Source organism: Hippoglossus stenolepis, chromosome 14, assembly GCF_022539355.2.
Source record: "Hippoglossus stenolepis isolate QCI-W04-F060 chromosome 14, HSTE1.2, whole genome shotgun sequence".
NCBI lineage: Eukaryota > Metazoa > Chordata > Actinopteri > Pleuronectiformes > Pleuronectidae > Hippoglossus > Hippoglossus stenolepis.
Window position 1 is genome coordinate 16,381,299 of NC_061496.1, and position 12,502 is coordinate 16,393,800.

General features: G+C 41.7%; 2 protein-coding genes across 5 annotated transcripts; both read left to right on the forward strand.

The window, feature by feature from the left end:
* Positions 1-376: 376 nt before the first annotated feature.
* On the forward strand, positions 377-6,316 carry sele (selectin E). Of its 3 annotated transcripts, none has more exons than XM_047342772.1 (16): positions 377-462; positions 576-648; positions 742-1,143; positions 1,280-1,384; positions 1,642-1,833; positions 1,963-2,154; positions 2,278-2,463; positions 2,922-3,107; positions 3,216-3,422; positions 3,685-3,876; positions 4,006-4,197; positions 4,674-4,859; positions 4,968-5,174; positions 5,264-5,443; positions 5,536-5,668; positions 5,774-6,316. In XM_047342772.1, exons 1-16 carry the CDS (start codon positions 460-462, stop codon positions 5,832-5,834), a joined length of 2,697 nt encoding a protein of 898 aa, XP_047198728.1. In that variant the 5' UTR covers positions 377-459; the 3' UTR covers positions 5,835-6,316. The 3 variants fall into 3 exon arrangements, with proteins under 3 accessions (XP_047198728.1, XP_047198730.1, XP_047198729.1); XM_047342773.1 differs by having other exon boundaries at positions 390-462; positions 600-648; XM_047342774.1 differs by lacking the exon at positions 2,278-2,463.
* A 2,339-nt stretch (positions 6,317-8,655) lies between these two features.
* On the forward strand, positions 8,656-12,385 carry LOC124854738 (E-selectin-like). 2 transcript variants are annotated; one of them, XM_047343059.1, is made up of 9 exons: positions 8,656-8,739; positions 8,847-8,997; positions 9,956-9,989; positions 10,096-10,491; positions 10,571-10,675; positions 11,353-11,532; positions 11,694-11,783; positions 11,877-11,898; positions 12,017-12,385. In XM_047343059.1, exons 3-9 carry the CDS (start codon positions 9,962-9,964, stop codon positions 12,060-12,062), a joined length of 867 nt encoding a protein of 288 aa, XP_047199015.1. In that variant the 5' UTR covers positions 8,656-8,739; positions 8,847-8,997; positions 9,956-9,961; the 3' UTR covers positions 12,063-12,385. The 2 variants fall into 2 exon arrangements, with proteins under 2 accessions (XP_047199015.1, XP_047199014.1); XM_047343058.1 differs by having other exon boundaries at positions 8,734-8,997.
* Positions 12,386-12,502: the final 117 nt, after the last annotated feature.

Here is a 12,502-nt window from a genome sequence, read left to right on the forward strand (position 1 = left end):
AGGCATTGTAAAAGTAAAGCATATAGAATTTCCCTCTGCAATGTGATAGCATAAATACTAAAGTAATGTCCAACTGAAATATAATTAAATGTAGTACTAATTGTAGTAAATAGTAGTAAATATATTTACTCTCCACTTGTAACAACATCAACATTAATGATGAAAATTGCCTTTTTAACAGGCGATTCTACTTGAAAAGGAATTTTTGGTTTCATAGTGAGAAAATACAAAACAGAGAGGGAAAGTTTCCAAGTCCCCCGGTGGGATGGGGTAGTGGTGGAGTGGGTGAGGGGATTTCCTGATTGTGATGAAAGGTTCCAGGAAACCTGGAGCAGGCCGATGAAGTGTATAAAAGCCGGTGTCTCTGCACATCTAACTCAGAACCATCTCATCCTCACACACACTGAGAATAATTAGATACTATAAGTCTTCAGTAGGTCATTAGAACTATCACTTAAAATGGTGAGTGCAGATGTATCTATTTAAATGCAGGGGTCTTAGTGCAAATCATTTAAGGGTTTGCTTTGTTGTCAACGAATTTATCCTAATGCAACATTTTTACTTAATTTTTACAGGAGTTCTGCTTTGGATTATTTCAGACACGTGGATCCAAGATCTCATGGACCAGCCAGATGCTTCTTTGTTCAAGTATGTAAATTAAATGCAAAGAAGAATCTTTGCTCTCCTACTTGCAACTTTTTACTAGCGTAGAATCTAATATCTTCTTTCGTCTGTCCTCAGTGCTGTGCATGTGGACTACTGTGGAGAGCTGGTCTTACTTCTACTCCAACACCACTATGGATTGGGAGCAAGCTAGATCCTGGTGCAGGGAGAACTACACGGACATGGTGGCCATCCAGAACCAGGACGAGATCGGGCATCTCAACGCCTGGCTGCCCAGGGCACCCACTTACTACTGGATTGGGATCCGCAAGATCGACAATGTCTGGACCTGGGTGGGCACCAACAAGCCTCTGACAGCAGAAGCAACCAACTGGGCACAGGGTGAACCAAACAACGGCAAGCAGGGGCGTTCCGGGAAGAGGGAGGACTGTGTGGAGATGTACATAAAGAGGGAGAAGCAGACAGGCAAGTGGAATGATGAGCAGTGCAGCAAACAGAAGACCGCTCTGTGCTACACAGGTGAGCAAACGTTTGGACTCAAAGGAAATGTAACAGTCCATTGATTCAACAGTTGTATAGGATTTACTGATGTTGTGGTAAAAGAAAAGCTCAGAGAAATACGCAGGGTATGTAAAAGTGCTTCTTCTTTCCCCAGCGGCCTGTAAGAATGACTCATGTCGCTATGGAGACTGCGTGGAAACCATCAACAGCCACACGTGCGCTTGTTTCGATGGCTTTTATGGAGAGAAGTGTGAAGAGGGTAAGAAAATACAATGATGATGTTTCATGTTGATGTTTTAAAAGTCACTTAAGTAAGTAAAGTAAAGTATTTAATGTAGCACCCTTCTCTGACCAAACTCACCAAGTGTTTTACATCATTAGAATAACACCAGAAAGTAGCATCACACAATAAATGTATGCAATAAAAAACTGTGAAAAACATGAAAAAGACAATAAACATGCACAGATTTACAGTTCAGAGTTGATATTTAATTGTCTTATTTTCTCTGTTGGCAGTTGTTAAGTGTGAACAAATGGAGGTGACTGTCCCTTATAAAGGAAGTGTCAACTGCACTCACAAGTATGGAAACTTCTCCTTCAACTCATCGTGCGAGTATTCCTGTGAGGAAGGATACGAGCTGAGTATGTCGAGACCCCTGAGATGCACTGGCTCCAAAGAGTGGTCGGAGCAGCCTCCTACATGTGAAGGTGAGTTGAGCTGTATTGCAAAGCTCTAAAAAAAAAAAAAAAAACTTAAATATGTAACAACACCCAGAGAAACAGAGTTTTATTTTCACTGGTGTAATGTGTTTTTTTCGGTGGCCTTGTCATTCGCAGCCGTCCAGTGTCCGGAGCTGACTCGTCCTGAAGGAGGATCCATGAATTGCTTCACTCCTCTGGGCCACTCGAGGTACCAGTCCACCTGTGTGTTTGCCTGTGACGAGGGCTACATCCAAGCTGGTTCCTCCTCTGACACTCTGCAATGTGAGGCATCAGGACGGTGGAATGCCTCGCAGCCGTCTTGTGTTGGTACGCTCACATATTTCTTTTATTGCCTCCGTTGTTTGTTTTTACAAAGGAAAAGCTGTGTGATCTTAAGTTGTTACATGAGGCTGCTTATTGACCTCCGCTCTTGCACCTCTGTCTTTGCAGCTGTGCAGTTACCTGCTCGCCCGACGCTGGAGAATGGCTTTGTCAGCTGTGGACCCACAGATATGAAGTTCATCTACAGAAACACCTGCAGCTTCAGCTGCGGCCCTGGCTACCACCTGGTGGGACTGAACACGGTGACATACACATCAGCGGCTGATTGGGGTGAAAACATTCCTCGCTGTGAAGGTGAGGGTGCTCTTTAAATGTAATCTAATCAGTGATGGATCTAGGATAGAGGGCCCCTTTATGGCCCCTGATATAGAAAATTCTTGATTCTTGATTCAGTAAGATTAACATTTAAGTCATTCCTTGTTCACCGTTTGCTATATTGCTTTGAGCAAAGCCACACATCATTGAATATGGTTTGAAAATAATTTTTCAAGCACATTGTGTTCTTCAATAAAGCTTAGGAAAAAAATTTCTAAAATAATTTTCATATTAATTGTTAGTATTGTTTGTAAGTGACTAGTTTATTTAAAAATACATAAATAAATGAAAATGAATGACAGGACCGGGGCACTTAGCCAGTTAGATTGATCCGCCCCTGAATCCAACACCCTTAAAGTGATTGAGAGCATTCTTTTTCTGTTCCTTTGTGACAACCAAGTTAAATGTACTTTTTTTTTTTTTTTTTACGCTGTTAGCAATCACATGTCAGGATCCAGAGGGAGCTCCTCACCTGATCACCACGTGCAGCAGCTCTTCCTCTGAGCTGCGGCTAGGCTCCACCTGCAGCTTCGACTGTGGAGCCGGCTTTGTGCTGCAGGGAGCAGACACCGTGCTGTGTTCTGATGACGGGCGGTGGAGTGGAGCCATACCTACCTGCAAAGGTATGGAAGCATATTATCACACATATCTCTACATACAGCACCACATACACTGAGCTTTTTCTCAGCCTACTTGTACAAGTCGTGACGTCTCTTTCACTTCTTTCGTAGCAATGGAATGTCCTGCCCCCGAGATTCCAACAAGTGGCCGCATCAGCTGCAGCCTCCCTCTGTCTTCACCTGCTTCTCCCGAGACCCCCCATCCACTTGGTATGGTCTGCACTTTTACCTGTGACGAAGGCCACGAGTTGGACGGTGCTCCCAGCATGGAGTGTGAGGATCCAGGCCAGTGGACCTCCTCACCACCCACGTGCACAGGTATCAATATGTAGCCTTTTTATGATGTTTTAAGTTGATGTTACTAAAGTCACTTAAGTAAGTAAAGTAAAGTATTTAATGTAGCACCCTTCTCTGACCAAACTCACCAAGCGTTTTACATCATTAGAATAACACCAGAAAGTAGCATCACACAATAAATGTATGCAATAAAAAACTGTGAAAAACATAAAAAAGACAATAAAAATGCACAGATTTACAGTTCAGAGTTGATATTTAATTGTCTTATTTTCTCTGTTGACAGTTGTTAAGTGTGAACAAAAGGAGGTGACTGTCCCTTATAAAGGAAGTGTCAACTGCACTCACAAGTACGGAAACTTCTCCTTCGACTCATCGTGCGAGTATTCCTGTGAGGAAGGATACGAGCTGAGTATGTCGAGACCCCTGAGATGCACTGGCTCCAAAGAGTGGTCGGAGCAGCCTCCTACATGTGAAGGTGAGTTGAGCTGTATTGCAAAGCTCTAAAAAAAAAAAAAAAAACTTAAATATGTAACAACACCCAGAGAAACAGAGTTTTATTTTCACTGCTGTAATGTGTTTTTTTCGGTGGCCTTGTCATTCGCAGCCGTCCAGTGTCCGGAGCTGACTCGTCCTGAAGGAGGATCCATGAATTGCTTCACTCCTCTGGGCCACTCGAGGTACCAGTCCACCTGTGTGTTTGCCTGTGACGAGGGCTACGTCCAAGCTGGTTCCTCCTCTGACACTCTGCAATGTGAGGCATCAGGACGGTGGAATGCCTCGCAGCCGTCTTGTGTTGGTACGCTCACATATTTCTTTTATTGCCTCCGTTGTTTGTTTTTACAAAGGAAAAGCTGTGTGATTTTAAGTTGTTAGGCCCCTCTATGGCCCCTGATATAGAAACGATAGAGGGAGGCCAATTATATGTCCAACCTCCATCACAATTCTTGATTCAGTAAGATTAACATTTAAGTCATTCCTTGTTCACCGTCTGCTATATTGCTTTGAGCAAAGCCACACATCATTGCATATGGTTTGAAAATAGTTCTTCAAGCACATTGTGTTCTTCAATAAAGCTTAGACAAAAAAAATTCGAAACAAATTTTCATATTAACTGTTGTTTGTAAGTGACTGGTTTATTTAAAAATACATAAATAAATGAAAATGAATGCCCCTGAATCCAACACCCTTAAAGTTAATGAGAGCATTCTTTTTCTGTTCCTTTGTGACAACCAAGTTAAATGTACTTTTTTTTTTATTTTTTTACGCTGTTAGCGATCACATGTCAGGATCCAGAGGGAGCTCCTCACCTGATCACCACGTGCAGCAGCTCTTCCTCTGAGCTGCGGCTAGGCTCTACCTGCAGCTTCGACTGTGGAGCCGGCTTTGTGCTGCAGGGAGCAGACACCGTGCTGTGTTCTGATGACGGGCGGTGGAGTGGAGCCATACCTACCTGCAAAGGTATGGAAGCATATTATCACACATATCTCTACATACAGCACCACATACACTGAGCTTTTTCTCAGCCTACTTGTACAAGTCGTGACGTCTCTTTCACTTCTTTCGTAGCAATGGAATGTCCTGCCCCCGAGATTCCAACAAGTGGCCGCATCAGCTGCAGCCTCCCTCTGTCTTCACCTGCTTCTCCCGAGACCCCCCATCCACTTGGTATGGTCTGCACTTTTACCTGTGACGAAGGCCACGAGTTGGAAGGTGCTCCCAGCATGGAGTGTGAGGATCCAGGCCAGTGGACCTCCTCACCACCCACGTGCACAGGTATCAATATGTAGCCTTTTTATCTGCTCCTTTTGTCGTTTTGACGTGGTCACAAAATGAGATGTGGCTAAATTATTCTTCTCCATCAGCTCTAAGGTGCCCGTTGCTCGAGGCTCCAGAAAATGGTGACATCAACTGCTCAAACAGCGAGCTTGTGTTCAACTCTCAGTGCTCCTTCACGTGCACCCCAGAATACTCCCTGGATGGGCATGAGCTGCTGAACTGTGATCGCCATGGCAACTGGACTGGGGAGAGACCCACCTGCCAAGGTAAAAAAAACTCAAGAATTTTTAATAAGAAATTTAAAGAGAAGTTTGCATTTGAAAGGTCAAATAATTTACGTTTTGTAATGTTTCCACAGCTTCCCCATCCAAGATGAGTGCTATAACCTCTGGTGTGGCAGCAGGGGGCGCTCTGCTAAGTGGTCTGTTTCTTGTTATTTGGATCCTGAAACGACTGAAACAGAAGAAGAAAGACACATTTGAGCTGAGCAGGTTAGATGAGCATTCACTTTTCTAAAGCCATGTTTTGTTTTTTTTTCTCATAAAAAGTTTGTTAAATTGCAGTGCTCATCCTCTTTTGTTTGTCTTTTCTCACAGTAACTCCGACATAGAGGCCCCTCCCCAGGTCTACAAAAACAGCTTTGACAGTCTCATATAGAGATACACTCAGGATCTTCAGGGGCAACTAAGGACAACGATAGGCTGTGTGTCTTTAACTTATCTGTATGTGAGTCACCGAACATAGTAATGTCCTCAATGTGAATCCTCTTTGTTTGTATAAAGCTTGTTTGAGTTTGATAACAGGAAAACCCCAGTATGTCAAAGCTATCAGTGGTGAGAAGAAATGTTTTCTTTAGAACTTTGCATTCATTTCAATGAGTTTTGGTAATGTTGTTCAGACATGTACAGTAAATCCTCCCAGGGGGGATTCTATATAGAGCATATTGTTCGGCAGCTTTATGTACATGATGGAAATATGCTTCTATTCATGTTATTGCAAGTGTTACATAACATTGTGAGTGTGGTTGGACTGCTGTGTTATTGCCGACCCGTGAATACTTTTCTATATTGATTCCAGTATTTATATACTATTTATTTAATGCATTTGAACTGTTAATAAATATTTATGTATCGACCTTATTCGTGTGTTGCTTTTTAATAGATATATTTGGGTCACATGATGAGAAACCTTCAATGTGAGGATGACGATGTGCAGCGTCAGTAAACTATAAATTCGTGGGAACTATAGTTAGAGCTTCAGGTGTCACATAATGATGCATTCAAAAGCTTCCTCAAGTGCAAACCCCGTGCTAAGTAGAAATCATACAGGCCTCAACTGAGACGACACCAAGTGACACAAGATACTCACTTAAGCAAATAGTTTAATCCTTGTGGATTTATTAAGTGTGATGACTGTATTTCTATATTATTGTTCTGTATTTTGTCATTTATGTTGTTTAATTTTTATGCTCATATAGATCGATGAGTCTAAAATAAAGCTAAATAAATTCACAATCAGAATTCTTTTATTGGCCAAGTATATTTTCACATACAGGAAATTGACTTGTGTGGTTGGTGCATAGGACATAAAACAACAATATATACAAGTAGACAAAGCATTAACTGAAAATTGGCAAAAGAGCAAATATTAACAAATAGTGAAAAATAAAAGACCAATGTTTTATGAAATAGAACAATAGTTAACTCTCCACTAGTATGACCTAAATGACCTGTGATACAAATATAAATTGCTGTGTTCAAGTAGAGCTATCAAGTCTGCACACAAGACACCAACCTACAGTGCATCCGGAAAGTATTCACAGCGCTTCACTTTTTCCACATTTTGTTATGTTACAGCCTTATTCCAAAAATGGATTAAATTCATTTTTTTCCTCAAAATTCTACACACAATAACCCATAATGACAAAGTGAAAAAGGTTTGTTTAAAATGTTTGCAAATTTATTAAAAATAAAGAACAAAAATACAACATGTACATAAGTATTCACAGCCTTTGCTCAATACTTTGTTGAAGCACCTTTGGCAGCAATTACAGCCTCAAGTCTTTTTGAGAATGATGCTACAAGCTTGGCACACCTATTTTGGGGCAGTTTCTCCCATTCTTCTTTGCAGGACCTCTCAAGCTCCATCAGGTTGGATGGGGAGCGTCGGTGCACAGCCATTTTCAGATCTCTCCAGAGATGTTCAAATCGGGTTCAAGTCTGGGCTCTGGCTGGGCCACTCAAGAACATTCACAGAGTTGTCCCAAAGCCACTCCTTTGTTATCTTGGCTGTGTGCTTAGGGTCGTTGTCCTGTTGGAAGATGAACCTTCGCCCCAGTCTGAGGTCCAGAGCGCTCTGGAGCAGGTTTTCATCAAGGATGTCTCTGTACATTGCTGCATTCATCTTTCCCTCAATCCTGATTAGTCTCCCAGTTCCTGCCGCTGAAAAACATCCCCACAGCACGATGCTGCCACCACCATGCTTCACTGTAGGGATGGTATTGGCCAGGTGATGAGCGGTGCCTGGTTTCCTCCAGACATGATGCTTGGCATTCAAGCCAAAGAGTTCAATCTTTGTTTCATCAGACCAGAGAATTTTGTTTCTCATGGTCTGCGAGTCCTTCAGGTGCCTTTTGGCAAACTCCAGGCGTGCTGTCATGAGCCTTTTACTGAGGAGTGGCTTCCGTCTGGCCACTCTACCATACAGGCCTGATTGGTGGAGTGCTGCAGAGATCGTTGTCCTTCTGGAAGGTTCTCCTCTCTTCACAGTGCAACGCTGGAGCTCTGTCAGAGTGACCATCGGGTTCTTGGTCACCTCCCTGACTAAGGCCCTTCTCCCCCGATCGCTCAGTTTGGCCGGGCGGCCAGCTCTAGGAAGCGTCCTGGTGGTTCCAAACTTCTTGCATTTACGGATGATCGAGGCCACTGTGCTCATTGGGACCTTCAATGCTGCAGACATGTTTCTGTACCCTTCCCCAGATCTGTGCCTCAATACAGTCCTGTCTCGGAGGTCTACAGACAGTTCCTTGGACTTCATGGCTTGGTTTGTGCTCTGACATGCACTGTCAACCGAGGGACCTTATATAGACGGTGTGTGCCTTTCCAAATCCTGTCCAATCAACTGAATTTACCAGAGGTGGACTCCAATCAAGTTGTAGAAACATCTCAAGGATGATCAGTGGATACAGGATGCACCTGAGCTAAATTTTGAGTGTCATGGCAAAGGCTGTGAATACTTACGTTTTTTATTTTTAATAAATTTGCAAAATTTTCCCCAATTTTTTTTTCACTTTGTCATTATGGGTTATTGTGTGTAGAAGTTTGAGGGAAAAAATGAATTTAATCCATTTTGGAATAAGGCTGTAACATAACAAAATGTGGAAAAAGTGAAGCTGTGAATACTTTCCAGATGCACTGTATACCCACACATTTACGCTGACATCACAGGATATCATGCGTTTTCTTTAAGGGTCAAGGAATAACCTTTTCCGAACACAGCACAGACCTCTAATCTGTCTCAGCCACCGCCCCCCATTACCATGGCAAGAGAGAGCATAATAACGGTGAGATATATCTGAGCCAGGAAGGCAAATTGATTGCCTTCCTGATTGGTCTGATCTGTTTAAAAGATTAATCACCATTGTTTTAACCTTCATGAATTCCGGATTAGATAAAAAGAGTTTCTTGCTCAGCAAAGCAGAGAAAAGCAGGCTGTGGTGTGGCATGAGCGCACAAGGAAGGGAAAAACACTGCACCGAAGACAAACGCCGGCGAGCAGCAAGGCACACAGGACACCTGGGCAAAGCGGGGGAAAAACACGGGTAAGTCACTTTAACAAAACAAGAACACCGAAAAAAAACCAAACAAGGACCGCACTACCGAACTAGACGGCATTATCTGGCAGAGCAGTGGAGTCCAGACCAGGCTTTTATGGGGAGGTTGATGAGTGAGTGAGAGCAGGTGTGCCTTGTCTGTTGCAGAGGAGAAGCCAGCCACACACATGACCTGCAGGGGAAGAACACAGAAATACAACAAAACCAAAATAAACACAGAATCAACACAGTGACAAAATGGTTGAAGGATTTGTTGAATTCATTACAAGTCGGGACGCAGAGCAGCAATGTCACAAAAAAAAAAAGCGAAAAGGCATCACTCCATGGAGCCATGTACGGACAGGGAATCAGCCATTTTGGGCACAGTCTTGCTTTTGGTCCCAAAGCACGGATGGTTAAAAAAATATATTTTCTTAATGTTGGCTCCAATATTCCCTTGTGACTCTCATTAAATGATTTTAATTTGAAATGAGTAATTGTTTTTCTTGTTTGTGTTCCCTTTCATGGGTTATTTCCATGCATGACTGAAAAAAAATATTTCCCAAAAGCTGTGCTCAAGTATAATACGTCATTTAGCCAGTCGTTCAGTCAATCAGTCATCACACACATTCATGCTGCACAGTAAACATCCAGGTATTCTCCAATAATGTTGGACTGAGTCGCCTGAGAGAAATATAAAAGTCTCACACTGATCCCTGATTTGCACCAAACTTTACTTCACTTACTGGCTGCTGTGGTTTAAAGATTGATGTAAGGGGGAAAAATATGATTTTACTTTAATTGAACAATTTATAAAATAATTCAGTACTTTTGCTGGGTAAGTGATTAATTTCTTCTTCTTCTTCTTCTTCTTCTTCTTCTTCTTCTTCTTCTTTTTCTTCTCCTTGTTCTTCTTCACCTGTTTTTTATGATGATATTCACTGCTACTTTTTTTCTTGACTTGAAGCTGAAAATGCAGTGGACTCTAATCCTCCTTCTTGGTGAGTATTAGTTTAAACAGCAAAATGTTGTTTATTGACAGGAAACATGACAAAACTGTGCATGAACTCTTTCTAATTGGATAGTTTCGTCATATTGTCCTATCAGGTAGCTCCTTGGCTGAAACTACTTGGGGCTGGACGTACCACTACTCAAAGGAAACCATGACCTGGGCCAAGGCTCGGCAGTACTGCATGACCAATTACACAGACATGGTGGTCTTCCAAAGCCAGGAGGAGAATGACTATCTCGTCTCCCTGCTGCCAAACAGAACTGGGACTCCATATTATTGGATTGGAATCACCAAAACCCACATGAATGAAACCTGGACCTGGCTGGGCAACAACAGCACGTGGATCGGCAACGGGTCGTGGGCAGACGACGAGCCCAACAACAACCACAGCACAGAGTTTTGTGTGGAGATCTACATCAATATAGGCGAACAACGAGGGAAGTGGAATGATGAGAAATGCTCCAATAAGAAATATCCCGTTTGTTACCAAGGTAGAAAAACTGATGGTTTTGTCGGTTGTTGCAGTTTCAAAAGTGGAAGAGGATTTAGTGTTGAACCTTTTCTTGACAGCCCAGTGTAACGAAACAGCATGCGGCCGAGGAACATGTCGGGAGACTATCAACAGCATAACCTGCCACTGTGAACCTGGATTTAAAGGAGACAGGTGCCAAACAGGTGAGAGGAGTGAGCTCTTTAAAAAACGTGTTAATAAAGGATAGCCTGTGCAAAAAAATGTATCTCAAAGAAGAAATATCTAATTACAGAATGTAAGTTAATCAATCGAAACATGTGTATTATAATATATTGTGTTATGATTATCTAATAAAAATGTTGTTTACCCATTTTAAGAAATGTCTGTAACCAACATTTTCATCTCTGCTTTTTTCAGAATTCTTAAACAATACACAACTTATGCTAACCAGTGCTAACGTGTGCGTAGTGTAATTACATCCAACCATGTTTAGGGTTGCTAAGCTATGACTGGACGATTGTTTCTCAGGGGAGAGGTTTAGCGAATGGTCCATGTTCACCTCAGCTCTGTTGATTTTAAAGTCTGCTACTTCACTAGTTTATCTCATTATGTGATGACAGGCAGACTTTTTCTTGAGAATTCTATCTATTATTCTGCAGAATATCCTCTCCCCTGGCTCCCTTAGTTGACATTGAGCCTTAACACGGCCTTCATCAACCCCTTCATCTGTTTCCTCTGTTTCCTTAGGCCAGGCTGAGGATCCTGTTCATAAGTACTGATCAAAATACTAACATCAGCATGTAGCTGCACCCTAAACAATAGAGTTCTGAGACATTACATAACTGCATCCCTATTAAACTTTAACCTGTTTGCCCCACAGCGGTGGAATGTCCCCATCTGCCCCAGAGTGATAACGGAGACGTAAGCTGCTCAGAGGGAAACCAGACATTTAACTCAACCTGTCAACTAAAATGCCATCTCGGCTTCATGCTGACGGGGTTATCAACCATTACCTGCGGGGCCAATGCGGTCTGGAGTGGCCCAAGACCTACTTGCAGAAGTAATTATCTTAAATATATACGTTTTTTAAAATATCTTAAAATAAGAATAAAATACATCAAAACCAAGGGTATTATATAGTTGCAGAAGTACTGTCTTGTTTAGAAAAATATCTTTCAGCTATTGTGTGACATATTAAGACGTGTGTTTGACTTTTCTCAGGCTATAAACATGCTCTTTTAGCTGTGGTTGGGTGTGGCGCCCTCTCAGCCGTCTGCTGCGTCTGTTGTTGCTGGATGAAACGCAGAAAAAGTCAGTGTTTCTCAACTACTCTCAATAGAAATCCGAGATGCAATGCAATCTTATTGCAACACTTCAACCTGTTTGTCTGTTCATTTCTTGCAGGGAAGACACATGCCCAACGAAGGTCAGTGTTGAAATACGACATATTTGTACAAAGCAGTTCCACCCATTTGTGATCTTCAGGATTTAGAAAGTTGATTTACAAACATAAGAGTAACTCTGAATCTGCTTGTTGTTCATAGGCAGCCTGAAGAAGTGACATGTCCATCCAGTGAGGTGCACGGATAAAGGAACCTTGTGTGTGTCTTATTAAAGTAGATATACAATGACCCAAATGCAGTTACTCATATTAATTATATTACACTTTTAATAAATAACACTGCAGTCACTGGCTGCACATGCTATATGCAGAGATGTGTTGGATTAGCAAGTTAAATATACTGTATTTTAAAACTTGATTTGAATATAGAGCGTAAATAGTTTGTTTATGTGATAGTTTATCAGGTCATGTGTATGTAACCTCTTAACATGCTTTAAATAACATTAGAGTCAAATTTCTGCTGTATCTTTGTTAAATATAAATGTTTGAATTAAATAAAATACTTTCTAAACATTTGTATTAGTGTGTATATATATATATATATATATATATATATATATATATATATATATATATATATATATATATATATATGTGTGTGTGTATGTGTTTGTGTGCATGTGTTGTC